The 26338-nt window shown below is 37.9% G+C and overlaps 1 protein-coding gene and 1 pseudogene across 2 annotated transcripts; both read left to right on the top strand.

Annotated features, from left to right (window-relative positions):
- LOC114036735 overlaps window positions 1–22329 on the top strand; it is a 40839-nt pseudogene extending 18510 nt beyond the window's left edge.
- LOC114036736 (transforming protein RhoA-like) lies at window positions 687–1268 on the top strand. Of its 2 annotated transcripts, XM_027853411.1 has the most exons (2): window positions 687–842; window positions 1095–1268. In XM_027853411.1, exons 1-2 carry the CDS (start codon window positions 687–689, stop codon window positions 1266–1268), a joined length of 330 nt encoding a protein of 109 aa, XP_027709212.1. The 2 variants fall into 2 exon arrangements, with proteins under 2 accessions (XP_027709212.1, XP_027709211.1); XM_027853410.1 differs by having other exon boundaries at window positions 687–1268.
- Window positions 22330–26338: the final 4009 nt, after the last annotated feature.

Below are 26338 nucleotides of genomic sequence, written 5' to 3'. Positions count from 1 at the left end.
AAGAAGAAGAAGAAGAAGAAGAAGAAGAAGAAGAAGAAGAAGAAGAAAGAGAGAGAGAGAGAAGAGGACAGGGCTCAGGACAGAGCCTTGTGGAGGAGGGTGTACCCAGAGTTAAGTGACTTGCCAAGAGTCATACTGCTAGTAAGTATCTTGAGGTGGAAAGGAAACTCAAGTCTTCCGTACTACACATCTGGCACTCTATTCCTTATTTACAATTTTTTAAAAAAGATTGACTGTTTTGCTGATAAAAGTTTGAGGTTCCTAAAGTAGATCGCAACATTTTGAAAGCTATTCAACCTGTTCTCCTCCTCCTATTTAAGGTGAATTAACTGATGTATTCTCTGTGCCAAATGTACACATTACATGTATGTGTATGTACATGTGTACAGATGAACGAACATGCATATGTGTGTTGATGAAAGAGCTCTTATGGGTTAGTTTATCCATCTAATTGAGTGTCATAATCCACATAATTGCTAAATTGTAGGCAAAACCCTCAACACAGTAGAAGCATTGATATATTTGTAACAAGGGAATCATCTTAAAATATAAACTGCACTGCGCAAGGATGGAAATGGGCCGCCGCTGCCTGCGCGCGCTCCCGCCGGTTTCTTCTGTAAAAACTATCTGAATTCTAGAACGTGGCAGCTTGCCCCGCGTGCAGAGACTCGTGAACCGTCTAAACTATGGCCGCCATCCGCAAAAAGCTGGTTATAGTTGGTGACGATGAGTGTGGGAAAACGTGCTTGCTGATTGTATTCAGCAAAGACCAATTCCCTGACTTTTATGTGCCCACCGTGTTCGAAAATTATGTAGCAGACATTGAAGTGGATGGAAAACAGGTGGAGTTGGCTTTGTGGGACACAGCCGGTCAAGAAGATTATCATCGCCTTAGACCTCTTTCCTACCCGGATACCAATGTTGTACTTATGTGTTTTTCCATTGTTACTCCTGAGAGTTTAGAAAGCGTCCAAGACAAGTGGACCCCCGAGGTGAAGCATTTCTGTCCCAACGTGCCCATTATCCTGATTGGGAACAAGAAGGATCTTCGAAATGACGAGCGCGTAAGACGTGAGCTGACCAAGAAGAAACAGGAGCCAGTGAAACCTGAAGAAGGCAGAGATATGGCAGATCGGATTGGGGCATTTGGTTATATGGAGTGTTCAGCAAAGACCAAAGAAGGTGTGAGGGTGGTTTTTGAAATGGCCGCAAGAGCGGCTTTGCGTGCCAGACGTAGAAAGAAAAAGTATGAATGCCTTGTCTTGTAAACACAGTGGAAAACCCAAGGCCTCACTAGGTTAATTTTTAAAGTGCTGTTTATTAATTGTAGTGTATGCTTACTGGCCTTTTCCATTTATCTTTAATTTACTTGAAGAGATTTACAAATCAGAAATCACCTTGCCACTAGTAATTAGAAACCAACCATGATTGCTTAATGACAATCTGTGTCTGACACATGTGTCCAACACATCTGTCCACACCACAGGTCCTTCTGATATTACTCTTAATAACCTTCATCGTTCTCCCAACCAGCACATCTGGCACTAATTCAAGGGAATATTTAACTTCTTGCTTCTTTCTAAAAAGAGAAAAAAAGTGATAACTTGGGTGAATTGGGTTTTAACTACTTTTATTACCTAACATATCCTGTTGCTGTCAGCTTCAGGGCCTTTTGGGGAATAAATGTGGAGTCACTTCAGAGCAGAACCTCTTATAAGGCTTTTCTTCGTACAACTCTGGGTATTATTCAATTATTTGAAAAAGGGACCTAGTCAGAGACAGCAAGTCCCCATACAGCAGTTCTGTGGTTTCACGTTATTTACCTTAGTTACTATGCAATTAGTGCCATTTAATGTGTTACTAAAAAAATAAATTTATCTACCCCAGCTTGGATGGAGTATTTTTTGTATAATTGGATTTCCTAATATTGATATTTGTTATCTCTACAGAAGGTCTCTGGGTTGTTTTGTTTGTTTGTTTTAAGAAAGTGCATTTGAACATAAAGTCAGATGGAAAAACATTTGAAATCCCCTTTTGTCAGTTTATCCAGTGAATGGCAGCCATTAGCAGTTCCTTTTCTGTTCAACACACTTCAGTGTCTGCCCAACCCCTGGAGCTGGGATCTGTGAATGGGGAATTAGTTCCACCCTAAAGCAGTGAGGTGGTTCCGAATTGGAGTGATTGGTTGGAACTCAAAATGCAGCGTCTTTGGTATATACATCTTTTCTTTATTTCTTCCTCTTCCAGTGGTGACTCCCCTTAATCTCCTGGGGGAGCTTGTTACCCATTCTCTTAGTTGGTGGCCAAAGTGCCCCTTCTTATTCCTCTCCAGCTGACTAAACTTTTTTTCTATATCAGTTAATTTTTTCCCCAACTACTAATAGAATAAAGGCAGTTTTCTAACAACAAAAGTGATCAAAATGCTCCCTTCCAACTACTTCCAAGATTCCCTGTTACCTTTTAAGATCAGTTGTCTTTCTCTTCCCATGTAGATTTTGGCCACTTTTTGGAATTTGGAATTTGGCCACAGATTTTGGAATTTGTCGCTCAGATGACCATGTAATGAGCGAACCCTGTTCACTAAGTTTCCAGTAATTGTGGGGCATGAAGCAACTGGGATTATAGAGTGTTGGAGAAGGGGTGTCTAAAATAAAACCAGGTAAGGGAGGGGTTTTTAGCTTTGGGGTCTATGAATTTTTAAAAATATGTTGATAACTATATTTCTGTATAATTCCTTTACTTTGTAATCCTCTATGAATTTTATATCATGAATTAAAAAAAATCTTATTCTGAGAAAGAGTCCATGGGCTTCACCAGATGGCAGCTGAAGGTGTCTGGGACACAAAAAAGTTTAAGAATCACCTGAGACTTGTAAATAATAAGCAAAACACAAGCCTTAAATGAAGAGAATGGAAATATATCACCCTAATTCCTGAAATAGGGATTTTCTTCATAAAATTTAGTTTTATTGATGCCTTTTCTTTCCGTATCATAGTCATTTCTAGATATACCTCAATCTCCAACCTCAACAGAAAAAGTTAAACAAATATAACTACATCTAACAATGAATGCAGCAGTCTGCCCCATTAGTCTCTAGCAAGATGAAGGAGGTATATTTTATTCTGTGTTCTCCATGACCAATATTTTTTTTTATAGATACTGAGAGATTGACTTCCCATTATAGGGTTTTTTCATTTGGGGTGTTGGGGGGCGTTGTACAAGGAGGACTAACACCTCTGGTATAAGGACTTGCTGAGCCCTTTTCAGGGCTACTCATTCACCTTTCATCCATCTTTCACCTGTGGCTCCAAGAAGTTATAGCACCTGCAGCAGTCAGACCCCAGTAAACTGTCTTGGCAGACAGGTTAAACCAGGTTGAGGTAACCAACAAGTCTTAAATCTGCCAATGAGTTAGAGGGGTGTCTACCCCAAACATCCGAAGACTTCTACCAGTGGAATGGGTGAATGAGAACAATTTGTTCCAATGGCCATGAAGGCATCTGAAGTAGGCACCATGGAGCACTTAGAGCTTGGTCAGACGTAAAAGATGCCAAGATCATGCACTGAACCCTGGGCCATGGCCAGTCATCCTGACTTTTATCTTGCCAACTGAACTTCAATGACTCTGGAAGAGAGAGTGAGGCTGATGATTTTGTGTGCAACTCTACCTCACTTAAATCCAATTCTGGTGCAAGTCAAGACATCACCCCATGATGTCATTGGTCCTCTCTGAAAATGAAAGACAAACAACAATTTTCACTTACGTCATTGTAATTGTTTATAGTATTTCTCCAAGTCTGTTTTTTTTTCTCCCTACTCTGTATCAGCTCATACAAATGCAGCACCCACAGCTGGAGTATTCCCCAAAGGTTGGCTGACACTTCGGGTTCTAGACCCTTTGGGTCCACACTTTGAATACCATGGCTTATGAGCCTCCAACAGTGTTTTTTCGCATTAACAATCAGCCAATGGATACAAAGGCACAAATAACATGGTAAGAAAAGTGATTCCAAAACATCGCCCTTCTGCCTCATAAACCTGGGGCACACTCTCACAAATAGACACAATATTTATGGAAAGAGTGGGTTCATACCTAGAGTATAATGGTAGTATGTTGCACATATGGGATACATACATGGCAAAGGCAAGTCTAGATTTTCTCCTAGTACTATAGGGCAGAGAATTCCTTTCTCTCTTCTTAGGGTCCTTCTGCAGTATTGGGTTCAACATCTTTTTTTGGCAGATTGCTCATCTGAGTTCTCAGGGCAGAGTGCCCTTCTTGGTCCTACTTTCTTTTCCGCTGCAAGGGGTCACGTTCCTTGAAAATAATCCCTCCTTGGGAAACTAACACTATAACCACATCTGTCTGGAGTGAGTTTCTCTGCTTCTTGCAGGATTTAGTGTCTCCTGATGGTTAAATAGCTCCCTCTCAAAGTTAAATGGCAAATGTGAATTTGGGAGTAGAGGGTGGAAAGTGAACAAATTCTCCCTCTGTCCTCTCCCTAATCCCCAATCTCCTCCAAAAGTACCTGTCAGGTTCGGATTTCCAAGTCTGGAATTTTGAATTCATCCAGAGATTAGGTATTTAAAGTACCCAGAGGTATAGCTAATTTGTTTACTCAATCACTTTGCTGCTTTTTTGACTCAATAAGAGAAGTACTCACATCCGACAAAGGGTTGGGACTCATCTCTATAACCTAGTTAACATATCATTACAATTTGGGCCTTCCATCAACTGAGATTGGAGAAGGGAGCAGAGGAAGAAACTCCCTCTTTAACATCTTTATTACCATATTTCTCTGGATTTTTCATGTTCATTTCATAAGGCATTATTATATTCTGTTCCATTGATAAGCCATAATTGTTTAAGGATTTCCCCAATCAGTAGACACCCATTTTATGGCTAGCTCTTTGATACCACATAAAAGTACTGATATGACTATCAGAGATAGTATGGTGCCAGTTTCAGCAGAAAGATGACCTATGTTCTGATTTAGATATAAAGGCTGATACTGTAAGCAAACTGAGAGAGCAAGGAACAGTTCACCAATCAGATTTATGGAGAACAGAAGAATTCATGACCAAACAGGAGATAGAGAACAATACAAAAAGCAAAATAGATAACTTTGATTACATTAAATCCAAAAGTATTTGAACCAACGAAGCCAATGCAACCAAGATTAGAAGGAAAGCAGAAAATTGGGAAAGAATTGTTACAACCAATGTCTCTGGTAAGGGCCTCATTTCTAAAATATATAGAGAATTAAGTCAAATTTATAAGAATACAAGTCATTCCCCAATTGATAAATGGTTAAAGGATATGAACAGACAGTTCTCAGATGAAGAAATTAAAGTCATCTATAGCCATATGAAAAAATGCTCTAAAACACTATTGATTAGAGAAATGCAAATCAAAACAACTCTGAGGTACCACATCACACCTATCAGATTGGCCAACATGACAAAACAGGAAAATGATAAATGTTGGAGAAGATGTGGGAAAATTGGAACACTAATGCATCGTTGGTGGAGTTGTGAAATGATCCAACCATTTTGGAGAGCAATTTGGAACTATGCCCAAAGGGCTATAAAAATGTGCATACCCTTTGACCCAGCAAGAGCACTTCTAGGGCTATATCCCAAAGAGATCACACAAATGGGAAAAGGACCACATGTACAAAAATATTTATAGCAGCTCTTTTTGTGGTGGCAGAGAATTGGAAATTGAGAAGATGCCCATCAATTGGGGAATGGCTGAACAAGTTGTGATATATGAGTGTAATGGAATACTATCGTGCTATGAGAAATGATGACCAGGCTGACTTCAGAAAAACCTGGAAAGATGTGTATGGTCTGATGCTGAGTGAAATGAGCAGAACCAGGAGAACATTGTACACAGAAACAGCTATGTTGTGCGATGACTAATATTGATAGACTTAGCTCTTCTCAGCAATACAAGGATCTAAGACATCTCCAAAGACTTCATGATGGAAAATGCTATCCACATCCAAAGAAAGAACTATGGAGTTTGAATGCAGATCAAAGCATACTATTTGCTATTTTTTCTCTTCTGTTGTGTTTTGTTTCCTCTTTCTGGTGGTTTCTCATATTAGTCCTAATTCTTCCTTACAACATCACTAATGTGAAAATATGTTTAATAGGAATGTATATGTATAGCCTATATCAGATTGTGCACTGTCTTGGGGAGGGAGGTGGGGAGGGAGAGGGAGAAAAATTTAAAACTCAAAAGCTTATGGAAGTGATTGTTGATAATTCAAAATAAATTAATTTAACAAAAAAAATAAAAGATGAGCTATGTTCAAACCTGCTTCTGTTATGTGACCCTTAGCAAGTTACATTCTTAATACTGAAAATTATATAACTCCTATAATATAGTGTACCACTCCCTCAGGGTTAATATATATAATCCCCACCCCATTCCATGTGAAAACAACTTTTAACATTTTTTAAAAAGTTTTGAGTTCCAAATACTATCCCTCCCTGAAGGGTCTCTCCCCTCTCCCTGAGACTGTAAGTAGTCAAATACAAGTTATACATATGTAATCATGTAAAACATTTCCATATTAGTCATTTTGTACAAGAAGATTCTAATAAAAAAAAAGAATGAAAGAAAACAAGTGAAAAATAACACGCTCCAGTCTGTATTCAGTCAACATCAGTTCTTTCTCTGGAGGTAGATAGTACGTTTCATCATTAAGTCCTTTGGGATTGTATTGGACCTTGTATTGCTGAGAATAGTTAGGTCATTCCCAGTTCTTCATCAGGCAATATTGCTGTTATGGTGTACAATATTCTCTTGGTTCTGTTCACTTCATTTTGCATCAGTTCATCTTAGTCTTTCCAGATTTTTCTGAAAGCATCCTGCATGTCTTAAAGCACAATAACATTCCATTACAATCATATAGCACAACTTGTTTAGTCATTTCCCCAGTTGATGGACATCATCATCAGGGCTACTCTTACACTCACTGACAGATTGGGGTCTCCCCAGGGCGGTTCTTTGCAGACCAAACCCAGATTTTTTACTTTTTTATATCAATACACACACACACACACACACACACACACACACACACACACACCTACACACATGGTAGATGCTCAAAAATATTTATTATTTTGGCTATTTTAAAAGGTTATTTCTAGGCAATATCTTACATCAGGATCTTTTTTCTTTTAGGAGACAAGGTCATCCCACTTTGCTTCCCACAGTGTGGGAAGTGCTCTGCCTGTATACTCCCTAATGGCAATCTGTATGTGAAGTTTCTGTGAGTATTCATCATTCTTACTGAGACTTTCTTTTAACTGTCCCTGTACTAACAATAGAGCTGAATTAATTTACAAGTGCTTTTGATGCATTGAATAGTTTTTTTCAAAAAAGGAGTATTGTCTGATGTAAATTGTCAGATTTACCTGCAAGGGAAAGACAATCTATCGTTTCTTAAGCACCAGTACCTTCACTGAGTACACAGTGGTGGAGGAAAACTAAGTAATTAAGATTGATGCTGAAGTTCCTCCTGAGAAGATCTGTTTAATGGGCTGCGCATTCTCCACAGGCTACGGGGCTGCAAGGAAGATTGTCAAGGTGAGGAAAGATGCTTTTCTTGGCATACTAAAGATTGGTGCAGAGGTTAAAAAAAACTTTTCCAAAACACACCTTACATACGAGTGTTGTCTGCATCGTACCAAACACCTGGACGAAAAATGAAACAAGCAATTAATCACCCGAAATGCTTTGTTTCTACAAATATATCATAGCTGGAAACAAAAACATTCAGACAATCTGAAATTCTTTTGATTTTGGCATCATGTAGACATAGGTACAATTTCTAATATGTTTCATCAGTGATTTCAAAGGATTCTTATTTGTCACAAAAGAAATGCTCTCATTGAATGAATGAATGAATAGAGATTTATCAAGCACTTATAAAATGCAAATCATAAAGAAAACAAATAAAAAAGAATGTCAATCCCTGTTCCAGGAGGTCATGTTCTAATGGTGTAATACCTACCAGAATTTTCTGCTGCAAGCTAGAAATATGGCATAGAAAAAAGCAGAAAAACAACAACATCTCCTTTGTTTGAGTCCCTCTAGTTTGGATTGTGTTTCAATTAGAGCACAACCCGTGTATTTTTTATTAAGTACAATGTATACTGACATTTTAAGGGTGAAGCAAATTGTATTTTGTGAGTGTCTCAAGTAGCATCATCTGACAGTTTTCAAATTAGGCCAGGACAATGATAGCAGGAAATGATTCCTTAGATACAATTTGGTTTCAAAACTCCCTATAGCGCATTCTATACAGTATGAATATAGTTCAAGCTTTTAAAAAAAATCCCATTATCGGGTCTTCTTGGAGCTATTCTAAAAACTTGTGGTCTTATGGGTGTACCAGTTATTTATTTCTGAACTATCTTTATAGCTGGTTCAGAATTAATGGGTATTCATCCCTAATGTTAGGTTTAAAATCATCTTAGCATGACTCAATAAATAACTTATTCATTGCTCAAAATGATAAAAAAAAAATAATTTGCTTCCCATTTTCCCAGAGCTAGGGGTGGGGAACTTGCAGCCTCAAGGCCACATGTGGCCCTCTAGGTCCTCAAGTGTGACCCTTTGACTGGATCTGAACTTTACAGAAGAAATCTGGATTTGTTTGGACTCAGTCAAAGTTTGGATTATTTTTATTATTGGACAATCAGTTCATCAGTGGCTTCAATGGACTCCAGATTTCAACTTTCCCAAGATTCCAGACTTACTCCAGTCTTAATTTTATTGAATCAATCATTGATTACTAAGGTCCTGCATTTTTCATCACCATAGGTCACCCCTGGATCTACTTGTGCTGTCTTTGGGCTGGGAGGAAATGGCCTCTAAATTATTATGGGCTGTAAAGTAGCCGGTGCTTCCCGGATCATTGGAATTGACATCAACCCACTCAAGTTTGAGAGGGCCAAGGCTGCACGAGCCCCTGAGTGCATCAGCCCTAAGGATTACACAAAGCCCATCAGCAAAGTCCTGAACGACATGACTGACAATTCGGTGGGGTACACAGGCTTTGAGGCTGTTGGACACCTTGAAACCGTGGTGAGTAATCAGTATGGAGGAAGGAGAATCTGAAAACTAGGACTAAATGTTCTACCTCAGTTCAAATCTGACCAATAGTTTAATTCATTAAGAGAGTCCTTAGAATCCAGATATGATTCAGACAAAAGCTGTATTTGTATCTTTAACTAATATCAATTAATCAGCAAGAATTTAGCAAACACCTACTATGTGCAGGCACTGTGCTGGGTCCTTGAAATCCAAATCTGAAAGTGAGAGAGTTCCTGCCTTTATATTCTCCTACAAGGTGTTAACAAATGTAAGTGTGCATCTTGGTCCATCGAGTTAAAGAGATAGTAAGTGGATTGTCACACCATTTCCAGTAGCAATAGTGGTATTGATATGATTATTATTCCAAGCAAAAACAAGAAATATAAGACTAGAGAAGGGGTGATTCTTGTTGGCAAAGCAAATGACAAGATGTCTGTATCAGGTGAATCCTGGTGTCCTGGTGGAAGGCTAAATGTAATGTGAAGCGGGGACTGGGGCTGGCTAGATATAGTAGTTGAAAGTTTGCATTTATTCATTTACCCACTGACAAGTATTTTTAGATATTCACTAAAGCCTCAGATTAGGTTTACATTGCTATAGTCAACAATAGTCCTACAATGTTATCTCGTGAGTTTGAGAAGGATCAATTGCTTACAATATAAGCAATCAAAATTTCAAGGAAAATACATACTTTCTTATAATAATATTTATATTTATATAGTTTATGTTATATGTTATATTTTATATATTTATATAGCATTTAAACAGTGCTTTATAGCAAAGTGCAAAGCATTTTTCCAAGTATTATCTCATTCTGTCCTAACAATAACCCTGCAAGGTAAGTGCTATTATCATCCCCATTTTAGAGATGAGGAAACAGAGACAGGTAGAGATTAAATGAGTTGTCCACAGTCACACAGCTAGTAAGTTTTGTGGCTGGATTTGATCTCAGGTCTTGTTGAATTCAGCTTCAACACTCTATCCACTGTGCTACCTCCCAAACTAATGAGGAGAAAAGTGGTTCCATTTGTGTGCTCTAAAAGAGACTGACTCTGTGCTCTACCTGAAGGACACAAGGAGGAAAAGGGACACCTTTAGGGCCACCAAAGGCTCTTTTGCAAACCTTACAAGTTATTTCTAAGGGATCCATATCCTTTCCCTCTTCTCCACTTTCTTATTTTAAAATTTTATTTTATTTTTAATGTAGGATATTAAACAAGCATTTCCATAACATAGTATAATAAAAAGATGATTGCACATGAAATTGCAAATCTACTATGCACAACTTGCTATTCCTTTCAAAAAAACAAATTATCATGTAAATTTCTTTTTTCTCCTTTTTTTCTTTTCTCCCCCCCACCATTAGACACAAATATATACATATATATGTATGTATTATACGTATATATGTAAAATTATTCCATACATACTTCTATTTTTCAGTTCTTTCTCTGGATGCAGATAGTGTCTTTGTTCATATATTCTTTCACCATCTGGAATTTCTGCTTTCTGGTGTATAAAGGGAGAATACAGGAAAGGGCTCATACTATGATATACATTAACCTCAACTTTCTTACAGGAAGCAAGAAGTTACCTATCCAGTATACATACAGTTTCCTATTTCTTTTTAAATCTTTAATGAAAAATCAACAAAGTGAATGGTTTACAAGTTTGGGTCCAGTTTTATTAATGGTTCATCTTAGGCAGTATGGTTGATGACACTGCTGTTAGAATGCTTTAGTGCTGAAAATACCATGAATGAGAAAGTTATTTTTTTTAAATACAGCATGTTGCTGCAGAAAAAATAATACTGAATTTGCAAAACTGAACTTTGCAGCTTTAAACCTGAGTTCAGATTTTGGCTCTGCCTTTTCCTATGTTGTGACCCTCAGAAAACTGTTCTACCTATCTGTGCCTCAGTTGCCTCATAGCTATTCACGAGAGTGTTAGATTAGAATAATCTTTAGGCTCCTTTCTCTCTAAATCTATGATCCTATTTTTTTCTACCTTCTGTTTCCTGCCTTGGAGGGGGAAAATGCACACAAAAGGGGTTGAACTAAGAACTGCCAGGCTTCTACAATTATTAAAAGAGGATTCATTACACATGGAACTAAAGTTATGTAAATGTGGGGGCGTGCTTCAATTTCTTGAGATAACATGCATCTCCCTTCTCCTTTCCTTTGTACAATTGGTTCTCCATGTCTGGAATGAATTCTATCTTCACCTCTGTTTTATAAAAACCAAGGTTTCCCTCAAATCTCAACTATTTCCTCCTCGGAGGAACTCCACATCCAAATTAACTTGAATTTACTTTGTATAGTTTTATACTTATTTGTGTACATGTTGTTGCTTCTTATTCCCCACACATCACCACTACCATTCTGTTCCCCTGCCTAGAGAATGCAGGGTCCTCAAGGGAAAGAACTATTCCATTTTTAATTGGTATAAACCGTGAATTCCCAAAGTGGGCAATACTGCCCCATGGAGGACATTGGAATGATCCATGGGGGTGGTAGGAGCCTCAGGTGCAATTGAGGGGTGTTGAACAAAAATAAAGGGGCAGTGGAAGCATAAGGAAAGGAGAGAAGATAAGAAAAAAAATTTTTAACTGTTTGTACAGGTTTCATCTGTTGCATAACAGAGTTAAAGTCATAGCGATTACATTATTTTCCAAATAAACACACAAAATGCAAGTTACAACCAATCAGTGGTCAAGTCTGTTGACAGGTCTTAACAAGCAAGTGATGGAAGGCAAGCATGTCGAGCATTGTCGGGAAGTCCAGCATATATTGGCAAGAATATGTGCATGTAATGTATAACACAATACTATATGGTTACATGACATGATATTGCATCATCAAAATTTCAATGCAGGAAAACAACCCACAAATTTTAAATAAATTATTGAATTTAAGATGCATCATTTAAAAATATATATATTCTATATTTGATATATATTTTTTGAAATTCTGCAAATAAAAAAACATTACAGGGTTAAAGAAAGATTTCCAGGGGGGCACTGAGTAATTTTTTTTTTGGCAAGGTTACTAGGTTAAATGATTTGCCCAAGGTCACACAGCTAGTGAGTATCATGTATCCAAGGTCAGATTTGAACTCAGGTCCTCCTGATTCCAGGGCCAGTGCTCTATCAACTATGCCACCTAGCTGCCCTGAGTAATTTTTTATAAAGGGGGCAGTAGGCCAAGTAAGTTTGGGAACCTCTGGTATAAACAGTACTTACTTAGCACAGTGCCTAGTAAATATTAAGCATTGAATAGATTGTTGATCCATGGATTTGGAGGGCTGTGTTAAATGTTGACAAGGGAACAAGACATAGATCTCTTCTGACTCTGACAAATACTATAAGAATCACATTTTCTCTTTCATTTATGCATCAGATTGATGTCCTGGCTTTCTATCATATGAGACCAGTGTGATTGTAGGATTCCCTCCACCACCTAAAATGCTCACTTATGATCCCATGCTGCTGTTCACTGGATATACCTGGAAAGGACGTGTTTTTGGAGATATGTAGCTGAGAAATAGAAGGGAGGGGATGGCTATTGCAAATAGACAGATAAAGTATTTATTAAGTGCTTCTTATGTGCTAGGCACTGTGCTAAGAATACAAATACAAGTAAAAAAATAGATAAGTAGATAGCCCCTACCCTCAAGGAGCTTACATTCTAACGTGGGATGACTACACATGATCGGTTGTTGTCCTTCATTCTTGAAGAGGACCAAAATGACATCACTATGTTAGAGTCAAGTTATAATGCATCTGACTGTGGCTGATCAGACCAATATGAGCTTGGAATACTCTACCACAGGTTGGGCACAATTAGCCCATGTGAACATTTGGGGTGGATTCTCTACTTCAATTCTGCTTTGCTCATAAATCACAACACCTTCTCAGATGTGGGCATGCCATGCTGGGTGGTCCTGTGCCAGTGTCTCCCACGTCACAGATTCAATTCCAAAGTTCTCAAGAGAGACATTGAGAGTGTCCTTGTATCACTTCTTCTGACCACCATGTAAGCTCTTGCCCTGTGTGAGTTCTCCATTAGTCTTTTAGGCAAGCATCTGTTTGCAATTCAAACAATGTGGTCAGCCTGTCAGAGTTGCACTCTCTGCAGTAGAGTTTGAATGCTTGGAAGTTTAGTTTGAAAAAGGACCTCAGTGTCTTGTATCTTATCCTGCCAGGTGATCTTCAGAATCTTTATAAGGGAGCTGAAGGAGAAAGTGAAGTGTGAAGGCAAGGAGGAAAAGTCCAGAGGGTAAAGAGTACAACCAGGAGAGAAATGACCATAAATACCCTGGGTTCTTCATGATATTGCAGTCCTTGACAGGAATGCACCAATTAGAGGAGAGGCCACAGTGGTGGGTACATCTGAAGGTAGATGAAAAAGGTATTGGCACATAGGTAGAAGAAGCTAGACATCTGACGTGTCCTTTGCCAAGTGAAAGGCTATGATCTCAAATTTTTTAACAAGCATGCCACTGAAAAAAAAAGGGGGGATTCTTTGAGCGAAGTATGGAGAACCACCTAAAGGAGGAATTTGAAGATGTCAAAGAGGAAAAAGAATTACTCAGGTCTTACACTGATTGGTCTCTCAATACTGGCACCTCTAATGCAAATTTTCAAAAAATTTTGTTCATTCTGAGTTAGAAACCATAAAAATACTTTCCCTGGATGTTATTTTTGTGGATAAAAGTTCTTTTATATTTTAATTTTTATTGATATCTTTTTTTCCATCAAATTTACTTCCAAATACCTGTGTCCATCCTCCCATATCCACAGAGCATCTCAGGTAACAAAGAATAATAAAGGGTGGGGTTGTGGAGGGAGGGAATTCAGCAAAACCAAACTGTCCACCAAGTTGAACGATGTTGACAATATTCAATCTACATCCATAGCCCCTACTTCTGCAAAGAAGGGAAGGAAGGTGTATTTTCTAACCTCTCCTTTGGGACCAATCTTAGGCATTTAAGTCAGACATCATTCACTTTTGTGGGGGGGGGGGAAGTGGGGTTTCTTTTTCATTTGTATTGGTGTCATTGTGTATTGTTTTCTTGATTTTGCCTACTTCACTTTGCATTAGTTCATATAAGTCTTAAGACAATCTATAGTCTTCTTAGTAATGATTTCTCACAATGCAATAATAGTAAATTAAAAAATTTTTAAAAACCAGTTACATTCATGTGTGTGACTGGAGGTTCTGGTTTGTTTCATTATTTTGTGTAGTGAATATGCAGTCACGCAGACAAATTTCCTAGATTGATAAATAGCACCTTCAGTTCCAAAATTAGAGTAAATAGCTAACTACAGAAGTCTATGGATTCAACAGAAGAGTTGAACCTCATAATAGTAACTCATATTTGTAGTATTTAAAAGTGGTTAAAAGTTACAAACTGCTTTCCTTGGAAAAATTCTTTGTGGAAGGTATTGTCCCCATTTTACAGATAAGAAACTAAAGCTCATAGAGGTAATTTACCCAGAGTCCTGTAGCTTGTAAATATCAGTTCCTTTGTTCAAAATCAGGTCTCCTGTTTCTGAAGCCAGCATTAGCCATGCTGTATGCTATTGGTCCTGACAAATAAGTACAGGCTGAGCTTTACTCTACTGTTGGTGGTGAAGGGTGGGGAAGCTAGGAGGGGTGTCATTTCACATGGATCAGGTAACAGAGTGAAGCCCTTAATTTCATGATCTCCATTAAATACTATTTTGAAAGCCCCTATATTGCATTATCTTCCCCATCAAATCTACCATCTTTCCTGTCGTTTTCTATCAATGCTCTGGCATACTTGAAACCTCAGTGAGTTAGCGTGGTGTAGGTGATGAAGCACCAGAATCATGTTGAAAAGATTCCATTCCCAACTCTCACTCCTTTAATAATTAGTAGTGCAGCCAAAGTCAAGGTACTTTAGTTCTTCTGAGCCTCAGTTTCCTTCCCTGTAAAACGAGAGGGTGAGACTAGATGAAGTCTTTATTCTGTGTCAGCATTAAAATGTTCCATGGCTTTAGTCTATTGTCATTCAATCATTTCAGTTGTGACTCTTCATAACCCCATTTGGGGGTTTCTTGGCAAAGATACTGGAGTGGTTTGCTATTTCCTTCTCCAACTCATTTGACAGATGAGGAAACTGAGGCAAACAGGGTTTAGTGACTTGCCCAGGGTCACACAGCCAGTAAGTGTCTGAGGCCAGATTTGAACTCAGAAAGATGAGTCTTCCTGACTTTAGGCCCTGCACTCTTCCATTGTGCCACCTAGCTGCCCCAAATTTTAGTCTATACCTTGTAACATATGTATAAATAGTTTCCAGATGAAAAAAAAATTTAAACATCTTTCAAATAAATAAGAGAAAAAAAGAAAATGAGAAATCAAGAAAGAATAAAGGACTTTAAAAATTTGGCCAATTTTACTCCCTAATTGTTCTCATTATTGAAAGTTGAACATTCCTTAATTGACTTGTTTAGAGTAGGGTTAGGTGATCAGTCACAGTGGGACACACTGTAACTTGACTCTAACATAGTGATGTCATTTTGGTCCTCTTTGAGAATGAAGGACTGCGATCAACCAGGTGAAGCATTAATTAAGTTTGTGCGATATTCAAAGTACTATACTACTTATCTTGGCTATGTAAAGAAAGTAGAAGACTGCATCCCTGTCTTTGAAAAGCTTACAAATTCAACATATTTCACAGGTTCCCACTTGACAAAAGGGTCCTGGTTGCCCTTTGGAGACCTCTGGGACTCATTGACCCACCCAGATGACCTGGGAAATTTAGTGTCTGATCCTTCCAAAGGGTTATTACCAGCTGCCCCTTATAGGCTTACAAGTTTCAAAATGTTAATGTTTTTATTTAAGTATTAATGGAAACTGACAGGACTCATACCTGAGTCCAAAGAATATAACAATAAACACAATGTGAATAACTTTCTCCCTTAAGAGACTTGTGTAGACCTGTACTCAGAGAGTGTTATTGCTGAGTTGCTTACTACTGTTACTTACCAGTTGCTGCTTCCCATTAATGCTTCCAGTTGCCATATTTTCTCTTAGCTCGGCTATCGTAGTTCTAAACTCCCAGGAGATGATGATCATGTCATCAGTGATGCTGCCCTCCACTGCCCATGCTTCCTTGTGCTCACTTCTCAATCCATTCCCTAGCCTCTACAGTTTGACTGGCCAGTTATTCTTCAAAAGATGGCACTACCCTCCTTTCCTAGGGGACCAGCTCTCTAATACTGGTGTGTATAAGAACAAGTCTTAGAATTTGATTTAATAACTCAAAAATCTCACTCTTCCAATTTTCTTGAGCCTCCATTTATTCGTACTTCCCATAATGCTGAGCCTTACATGAAAAGATTCTGGTGATGGTAGGACATACAGGAATTCTTTATTGTTTCCTAGGTGGTCCTCTGCCTTCAACCCCACGTAGAGTTACAGTGAGTTACTTCTGTTTGCACTTCCCTCCTCACACATCCAGGCTGTGTCTCTTCCCATCATGTCAGTACTTCATACTAGACTTCATAGTTTCCTGCTTTCTCCCCAATTCTCCCTAGAATTTTCCATCCCTCAGTATAGTGAGAATGGATTATCTAAATTATCCAGAACTATTTTCCAAAATACATAAAAACAAGAAGGGGAGAAAAGTCCAATTGCTCTCAGTATGATCACATCAGGTCAAAACATTTATAGTTTCTGTGGTCTGATGTGATCAGGGAGGAAAGACAAAGACAATTTCTGTGTCTGGTCAATGGTGATGATGTTGCACTACCAAACTTATAAGGATTTTGTAAAGATCACACAAGACAGGTTCTAGCACTCTGTAAACAGTCATTATAAGGCACTCTAAAAAGCACTGCCTAGAAAAGTGTCATGAATGAAATTCAATGAAGATAGTGTAAGGTATGTTTATTGACAGGGCACAAACCTGTTAATAGATTGGGTTAATGGCTGCCTCAGTTAAGCCAACAGCTCCAAGATGGAGATGCAACTCCTTTTTATAAGAACAGGGTAGGTGATAAAATGATACAATTGTTTAGAGGGTTGGCAGCATTGTGGGGGTGAGGACAACATTAAGGAAAGCAGGCTTATGCACACATAGGACCAAGACCACTCTTTTCTGTCTCAGAGGAATGCTTTATTGATTTATGGGATCATCTATATTCTGAGTCTATTGATAGCAGGCTATGGGTAGTAGAGTCACTGGCTCCTGGGAATAAGATAAGACCACCTTTAATTGGCAAAGAGGGATAAAGATAGCCAGTAGATCTTGTGCGAACGTACCAGGTCAGTTTTGGGGCCCTCAAAGATGGCACCCAGATGTCGTGGAGTTTCTCAAGAGATGAAATTATGAAGCTAACAAGTTTCCTTGGCACAACGTGATTTGCAGGGGGTGCTGAGACAATAATTCCTTTAGAGTTCAAGTGTTTTATGAGAGTATTGAACCTTTTAAACTTAGCTCAGAGTTTTTCTTTAATTAAAAGTGATTGATAGGAAGAATAAACTTTGGCATCTACCTATGAGAGAAGAAGACTGAACTTTTGAACTCAGGAGCATCTTCACTCAGAGACAAAGAAAAGGCTTAGGTTGTTACATAAAATACAGAATAAGGTAACAGAATTGAATCAATTACAGAATGGAAAATAAAGGATCAATGCTTGATTTTCACACTAGAAACAAAAACCCAACAAGAGAATACCATATTATAATGTGTCAATAAATTATTAACAATTATAATAGAGTGAAATATGACATTAATAAAATAATATAATAGTTTGGCGCAATGCAAAGGGCACAATGTGGAGTTCTGAACAAGTGACTGAATAAGGCATCATCCTCTTTGAGTCTTAGTTCTCTTAACTTAAAAATATTTGCATTACCTCCATTACAGGGTTGTTTGAATATGACTATTTTGTAAATTATGAAGTGAGATATAGATACAAGCCTTTATATGGCTATAATTAAAGTTCACAGAGGGCATGATCGGTACGGAGGGAAGTTAGTTAGAAAAGGTCTCTTGGATAAAGTAAGACTTTAATTAGCTGGGTAAAGGACATGATAGCCATGAAAGGATTTGAACCAACCTCCCTTGACCCTATTCTTGTCAAAAAGATCTCTCATATGTTACAAGTATGTCATTAGACTTTTCTTTGATATAAGAAAAGAAGATCATAAAATAAAGGCTGTCATATTTAAGTCTAAAATGAAATATACTTTAATGTTCAATGGATTAATGATTTCATTGATTTAGGTTACATAACTAGTGCAGATGGCAACCTGTCTACACACACACACACACACACACACAGTGTCACATACCACTTCTCAAAACTATTCTCTTCTTGTCCATTTATTTCTCTAAGTCCCCCTCAGACAATCCAAATGCCCATTATAATGTGTACTCTCTGTGCAGAAAGCATTGTTGTCTTCATTTATTCCCCCAATGCCTGGCATATAATAAGTTCTTGACAAATATTTGTTAACTGATTTTTTATATTTTACAGAGGGTGAAATATTGGTGCTTAATTTTTTTAAGGTTGGAAAAGCAAAGATGACCTCCCAAAACTATGATTTCATGGCAAAAATATTTGACTTGGACCAATTAATAATACATGTTTTACCTTTAAATAAAATCAAAGAAGAATTTTATCTACTCCACAAAGGAGAGATGTATGTATTTTATATGTTTATCATAAGCAAAAATACAATTTGTATAATTTAACATTTGGACATTTGGTCATCTTATATATATATATATATTTCCATTTCTATTTCTATTTTTATTTCTATTCCTATTTCTGGTTTCTATAAGATGAAAATCCTTGTAAAAAATAATATTTTACTGCCCTATATGAAATAATAGTTTCCTTGTTATTTTTTTCATTGATTGGGTCTATTAAGTACTATTTCTCTCACAAAATTGAAATCCACTTTGGTGTTGTCACCTGGGCTCAATGGAGCACAAAAGATGCTAGATGTAGAGTCAAATAATGTAAGATTAAATCCCAGTCCTACCCCTTAGTAATCATGTGACCTTGGATGAGCCCTGCTTCTTTGGGCCTCAGTTTCTTCCTCTGGAAAGTGATGGAGTTGGATTTGATATCTAGATTTTCTGAGTCATGATCATGAAAGATAACTTCCTGCTTGTGTACTATCCCTGAGCGTTCTTTGCATTGTATCTTGATGTTGGGAGATGAAGGCAGAGCATGGATGCAAATGGTGACTTGGTTCTTACAGCAAAACTGACTGACCCCTGGAAATGTAACAAGAAAAACTTTTGATAGAAGTTGTAACCCATGACTTTTCTCAGACAAAAATAAATATATGATGGGAAATAAAAGTGTTGTTCAGGACAGAAACCCTTCAGCTGCTATCTCAAAGATGGACATTGGGATGAGGAAATGGAGAAAATAGGTGTGGAACACAACTCTATTTTCTTCATCCATGTCCTGGTGCCAATTCTTAGCCACAGTAGTCTAAGAGAGTATATTCTGTCATAATATTCTATCTCCCACCCTACATTTCTGTTTTCTAGTGGTTTCACTAATCATGAAGACAAGAGGGGTTTCTGTTTCAATGGCAAAAAAAAAAAGTCAAAGTGCATTGATGTGTGACACACTATGTTTTCCTCCCATTTCTCCCTGAGCGTTTACTTATTCTTCTCTAACCTTTGTGACTCCCTTAATATCTATGGAATTTAGGCAATGGTATTGCAAGGTATAGGAAATAAATGTCCACATGTGAGAACTGGTCTAAATATGTGCCTTAAATGGTTAGAATTATTTTAAACAATTAATTACTACATTTGGAAAACAGCTGAATTCAGATAAACTGGTTGTCTTCTAAATGATCAGTTGTTTGGCTAAATCATGGGATGATAATAACATAGAACTGGGAGAGATCTCAGATGAAACTAAAGCCCAGGGAAATTAAGTCACTTTCCTAGAGTCACAATTCTGCTGTTCGTCCAAGACTGTTTGAATACAAATGCCATTACGTCTGCTATTCTATACAGTACACTAAATTGACAGCTAGACATGAGATATGGTAATGAAAATACAGTGACAATAAGGTTGGCAGTGAGTAGAGGGAAGACCTAATGAAATCCAATAAATTAAGTTTTGTGAATCTGAAGAACTCCCACCTAATATGTGGCACTGTTACAACCTAAATTTTAAAGTAGCCTCAGTTTTATTGACTATGCTCCTGACTGTAGATCAGTCTCTATTGTACCTAGTAAGCCCCAAGAATTGCAAAACTGTTGAAGAATCTGGGATTTGAAAAGGAACTTTAGAAATCATCTAGCCCAAGCCTTTAATTTTATTTTTTAATTTTTAAAATGGTTTTAAAAATTAGCCCAAATCTGCCTTTTTTCTCTTCTACCTCCACCTCCAACTGAAAAAGAAAGAAAAATAAAGTCTTTGTTACAAATATATGTAGTCAAGGAAAATAAACTTCTCCATTGGCCATCATACATATGTATATATGTATGTATGTATGTATATTATATATATAAGGATATGTACACATATACACATCTATATGTATGTATGTATACATATCTCATTCTGTATTTTTAATCCTTCACCTCTCTAGCGTTTAGCATAGTTCAACATGAACTCAGGAATTGTGTAGTTCCTAGCTTTTTAGTCTTTCAAAGTTGTTTGTTTTTGCATTACTGTAGTTGTATAAAAGTGTCTACATTTTTATATTGTATATTTGTTGTATTTTTCTATCACATAAATTGTTCCCTTGGTTATGTTCACTTCATTCTGCAGCAGTTCTTACAAGTCTTTCCAGATTTGTCTGAAACCATCCCCTTTATCATTTCTTAAAGTGTAACATTCTATCACATTTATGTACCATAACTTATTCAGCCATTCCCCTAAATGATGGGTGGTCCTTTAGTTTTCAGGGTTTTTTGCTACCACTGCTTTAAGTATTTTTGTACTTAAGCATTCTTTTCCTCATTCTTTAATCTCTTAGGGGTATAGTTTTAGTATTGGTGTTGCTGGCCCAAGAGTATGCACAATTTAATAACTTTTTCAAGTCCTTTCATTGTATGGAGGAGAAGACTGAGGTTTTGCAGGACCAAGGTGGTGGCTGAACCTTGTCTTTCTACTGTAGCCAGAGACCAGCAGTTCTGGTGACAGATATTGCCATTCTGAATGTCAACCTCTCACCCGCATTAATGGTTTTGTAAAAGAGATTAGTATCTCTCTGTTGAATGAGAGAAGAGGAAATGTATTTTCATAACAAAAAGTGCTAACCTTTCCCAGCTCCTCCTCTTTGCCAAGAGCTTCAGCAGCTGTGCCATGCACAAAGGATCATGGGACCATTAGCTCTAGTTCTAGATAGGCTCTTAGGGCTCATCTATTCCTATTCCCTCACTTTACAGGTGTGGAAACTGAGACACAGTTGTAGATATAAAATAAGGCACTCTTTATTGATTAGTGGAAGATAGCCTCGGGTCTCATTGACCTCCAAATTTTCTCTCAGGCTCCAAAGCCTCCTCCCATTGGGTTTTAGGATTGGAAGTTCCAGATTTGTCATTCACTTAATGAGCTACTTCACTGACTGTCTCTGTGCATACAGGATAGAAAGACATATGATTTTTTTCTTTTTAATAGTATTTTATTTTTTCCCCAATTACATATCAAGAAAATTTTTAGCATTCATTTTTACAAGATTTTGAGTTACAAATTTTTCTTCCTCCCTCTCTTCCCTCCCCTCTTCTGAAAATGGTAGGCAGCTTGATATAGTTTATACATGTGCTATCATGTAAAACATATTTCCATATTTGTCATAGTTGTGGAAGAAGAAACAGATCAAAAGAAAAAAAACACACACAAAAAATAAAGTAAGTGGAAAACTATGCTTCAATCCATATTTAGAGGCCATCAGTTCTTTATCTGGATGTGGATAGCATTTTTCTTCATGAGACCTTTGTTCTTGTCTTGGAATATTGTGTTGCTGAGAAGAGCTGAGTCCTTCATAGTTGACCCTCACACAATGTTGCTGATACTGTGTACAGTGTTTTCCTGGTTCTGTTTGTTTCACTTTGCATCAATTCATACAAGAGAAAGAAACGTTTTAATAATTTGAACAGGATCTAATTACTCTTGTTTGGAAGATATGGAAACAAAACTATCAACAGGAACTTATGTTTTCTATTTCAGCATTCAAACAGTTCTGACATTTTGAGGTTCTGAGAGAAGGAGGTACCCATGGATCCCTGCCAGGTTCTTTTTCTGAGATTTCACTTTCATATAAAAATGACAAAGCACATATGACTCTCTCCTGTGGGCTGAGCATAAAATAGATATAGTACTTTGGAACAAGTAAACACATTTTTCAAAATATGGGATTAAAGCTGTCAGTAACCTAAGTCAATTTACCTGGGGTAGTATTAGATATTAATGTTTTGGGTTTTTTTATTTGAAGAAAGAGGGTTATACTGTACTAGAACATTGGATCAGATTGTAAATTCTTCTTACTTTTGCCTAAAGTGGACACTGTAAGTGGAATTCCATTATCCTTTGGACAAAAGTAGTAAAAGCCTAAAAGACTATTCCTTCTAGGAATTCTATCTTCTGCTTCAAATGAGATAATATTTGTCAAGTATTTAGAGCAGTGCTAAATAAATGCTTATGCCTTTCCCCCTTCCCTACTTCAAGGGAAGTGGGCTAAGCATTATATGGTATGGGATGATGCTACTGTAATACTTTAAAAAATGCATTACCTTTTATATGAATTACTGAGAGTCACTGCTCTTGCAAAGACTTTTACAATTATGTTTACTCCACAGAAAGCCTATGCTCACCTTCTGCTTTCCTTTTCCCTTTTGTTTCAAAGGAAACAAATACTTTTAAGTACCACTTTAAAAAATACATTGAATCTTTTAAATAAAATAATCTGTCTCATCATATGGTATAGCTTACTTGCTTCCACTCTGAAGTACATGCACGTATTTTAATTTAAGGAAAGCATATCATACTTTTCAATTCAATTCAATAATCATTTATCTACCACTGTAGATACAAAAGCAAAAACAAAAAATAAAATCCTGCCTTCAAGGAGTTGACATTCACGTAAATTGTACATTTCCATAATATAGTCCAAGAAGCATTGTCAACTGACTTGACACAAACAAAAAAGGAGAGTGTGGAAGAAGAGAGAATCTTTACAGAATGGCTGACTGCAAAATTCAGAAAAATATTTGCTTTTGTACCACTTTAAATTGAATGATAAAACTAGTCCTTTTTTTTTTTTTTACAATTTCCAAATTAATATCCAGTTCAACTTTAGTAAAGCTATTTCTATATGAGGAATATGCTCAATTTTTAAAACTAATATAGTTTTGCTGATTTTCACAAGTCCCTGCCCATTTAGAAATTAATCCACTTAACACTTTTTGGGTATAGTATTTCTGCTTCATAACTGTCACAGTCTCTGAGTGCCTGCCCATTTTGATGTTTTGACAGACCTGGGATTTCATTCATATGTACACTCCCTTTACTGATGAAGAACAACACCCCTCCTCATTTTATTGGTTTTCACAGACTAAGCATCCACATGGTTATCAATCCTCTGATAATGAATTGCTTCATGCCAAGCTAAGGTACTCTTCAATTGACAATCACAGAGTCAACAACCAGGGCAGAAAGTCCTTCTGGTTTGGTAAGACCTACTGGGTAAAATCTTTACATATTTGAGAATCCAGAGTCATTTTTGTGCTAAGATAAGTGGGGCTTTAGTATCTAGTGGTACTTTTGTTGTTGTTGGAAGGGAGGGGACAGGATTTTCTATGGACCCATGACTTCATTAGTATTGGAAACTCCCCATACAAATGTAGATTAGCAGTTGTTCTGTGTTTTATAAACTTAGAGATTTTCCACCTTAACCTCTCAGTTTTTTCAACTTAATTCCCATGATCTACTCTTCCACCTCACCTCAGCTACTTGCAAAGATGGTCTTACCTTTGACCTTGCCATCTCCCCCAAATGCTTAACTTCATTCATTTACTCTGAAATGCCCTTATCTGATCACAGTCTATTGCCATTCCACCTCTCCCTCTCCCTTCCAACCCCAAAAACTATTTTTCATCTACATCATTGATGAAATCCTAATAAAGCTGCCCCTAGCCCCAATATTCTAACTTCTTTATGAGCCCTGCTGAACAGCAGGCCTGTCCTGATTTAACCACACAGTCTGGCTTTAACCACACCACAGGTCCCCAGACTCAGTCGTAGGCCTCACTGAACAAGCGGGTCTCACTGCCCCACCTAACCACTGCCTCCCCAACTGAATATCCTAACTTCCTCGTATATGCCTCACTGCCTCACCAGAACACGTGTTTCCATGAACTCATATTTCTCACAAATATCGCAGGCATGTCCATGTGATGGGATCCCAGCCACTGCCTCTAGCTAGCCACTGCCCCCAGACCCAACCCTCATATTTCCCACAGAAATGGCTGGAGTGTCCATGTACTCATCCACAACCACATCCATCTAATCTCAGACAAAGCCACAATAGCCAGTTAATCAGAAAGTAACACCACCAGGATGCCCAAGCAGGATCTGGACCCCAAAACAAGAGAAGAGACTTTCCTTAAGTAGGCACCTGGACAGTAGTAGTAGAGAACTGACCTCGGTCAGTAAACTTATGATATAGAGAGGCTTATTATAATATCATTAACATATATTAGTCTCCCCCCACCATGGGTTTTTCTGTATGCATTGTGGGAAATTGTATGTACAATTCCACTGAGGCTGGGACCCTCCCCCATTACATAATCCCTTAACAAATCCTTCTTGCCTTTTAATATTCATAATCTCTATTGTGTAATCAGCCTCAAATTGCCTGTCTTATCTTACTAAGTCACTGGTTCCTCTTGGGACTCAGCCCACTGAAGGTGTCATTCCCAATAAATGCCTGTACTTGGATTAGAGGTGGTCTGACTCTGAATTCTTTGAGACAACCACTCCCACAATACACCATGAAACCGTAACACCATGATCTCCAATTCCTCAAACCCTTAGTCTTCCCTCAGGCCATCACCCTTGTGTTAGCTATGCTTTCCTCTTTTATCCAGCTTGACGTCAGCTTGGTGAATCAGTTCAGCTGTGTACTGTCATCTTCTCTTGAGTTCCTTGTCCCTGTATTAAAACATTGATCTTGCCCTGTCCAGCCTCAGACTTATATCACTCCTACCATCTGCTACCTTCGTTCCTCTTCGTGAACTGCTGAATGAAGGTGGAGAAAATCATGAAAATGTGCCACTGACTGGGTCCACTACAAAATTATATTACATAACCTCACCTGGGCCCTTACTACTACAAAGCAATCTTTTTACACGTCCCTAATTAACACCATAATGGATCCTGTGACTCTTTTCATCCCTTCTAAAACTCCTTTTCTCGTGTGTCTCCTTCCTTCTACCCTCTCACTTGAAAACCTTGACTCACAGGTGTTAAAATATTCTTAATAAAAAAACCCACTTTCCCAAATATATTAGTGATAATTAAGGTTTTTTTTGTTTTGTTTTGTTTTTCTGGACTGTGCCAGTGAAGGGAATTCCGAGGTGTGGAAATTCCCTCCTTTGATGCAGATAACAATTAGTCTCTAACTTACACTGTCTTCTCCATAAGTTTTAATGACATTATTCTCCTATGTGCCTGACTGCTCCTTCTCAGGCTCCCATGCTGAATTGTCATCCATATCACAGTCTGGAACTGAGGGTACCCCTTACGTTCTGTCCCTGAGCCTCTTTTCTTTTCTGTACATATTTTTTTTACTGTTGACCTCATCAGTTGCCATGGTTTAATTATCATCTGTATGCAAATGACTTCTTGATTTTAATATTCAACCCTAGTCTGTCTCCTGAGCTCCAGTCTTTCATGTTCAAGGAAGTCTAACTCGTGTGAGGGCTGCCAAGACCTTTTCAGGGTCGCTCATCCACCTTGTGTCCACCTTCATCCAACTCTCACCTGTGGCTCCAAGAAGCTGTAGCCCACAAAGTGGCCACACCCCAGTAAAACTGTCTAGACAGATGGGCTAAATCAGGTTGAAGGTAACTGACAGGTCTCCAACCCGTTGGTGAGTTAAGGGGATGTCTCCTCTAAGCATGTGAGGACTTCTCCTGGGGGAATGGGTGGATGAGAAAAACTTGCTCTAATGGCTGTGAAAGTGGTTGAAGCAGGAGCTGTGG

The sequence above is a fragment of the Vombatus ursinus genome, unplaced genomic scaffold (genome assembly GCF_900497805.2).
Source record: "Vombatus ursinus unplaced genomic scaffold, bare-nosed wombat genome assembly UNPS02009975.1, whole genome shotgun sequence".
Classification (NCBI taxonomy): domain Eukaryota; kingdom Metazoa; phylum Chordata; class Mammalia; order Diprotodontia; family Vombatidae; genus Vombatus; species Vombatus ursinus.
This window is presented reverse-complemented; position numbering and strand designations above follow the sequence as displayed.

Bases quoted from the DNA above. Each gene is read 5' to 3' on its own strand.
- LOC114036736 (XM_027853410.1), top strand. From the start codon at position 687: ATGGCCGCCATCCGCAAAAAGCTGGTTATAGTTGGTGACGATGAGTGT.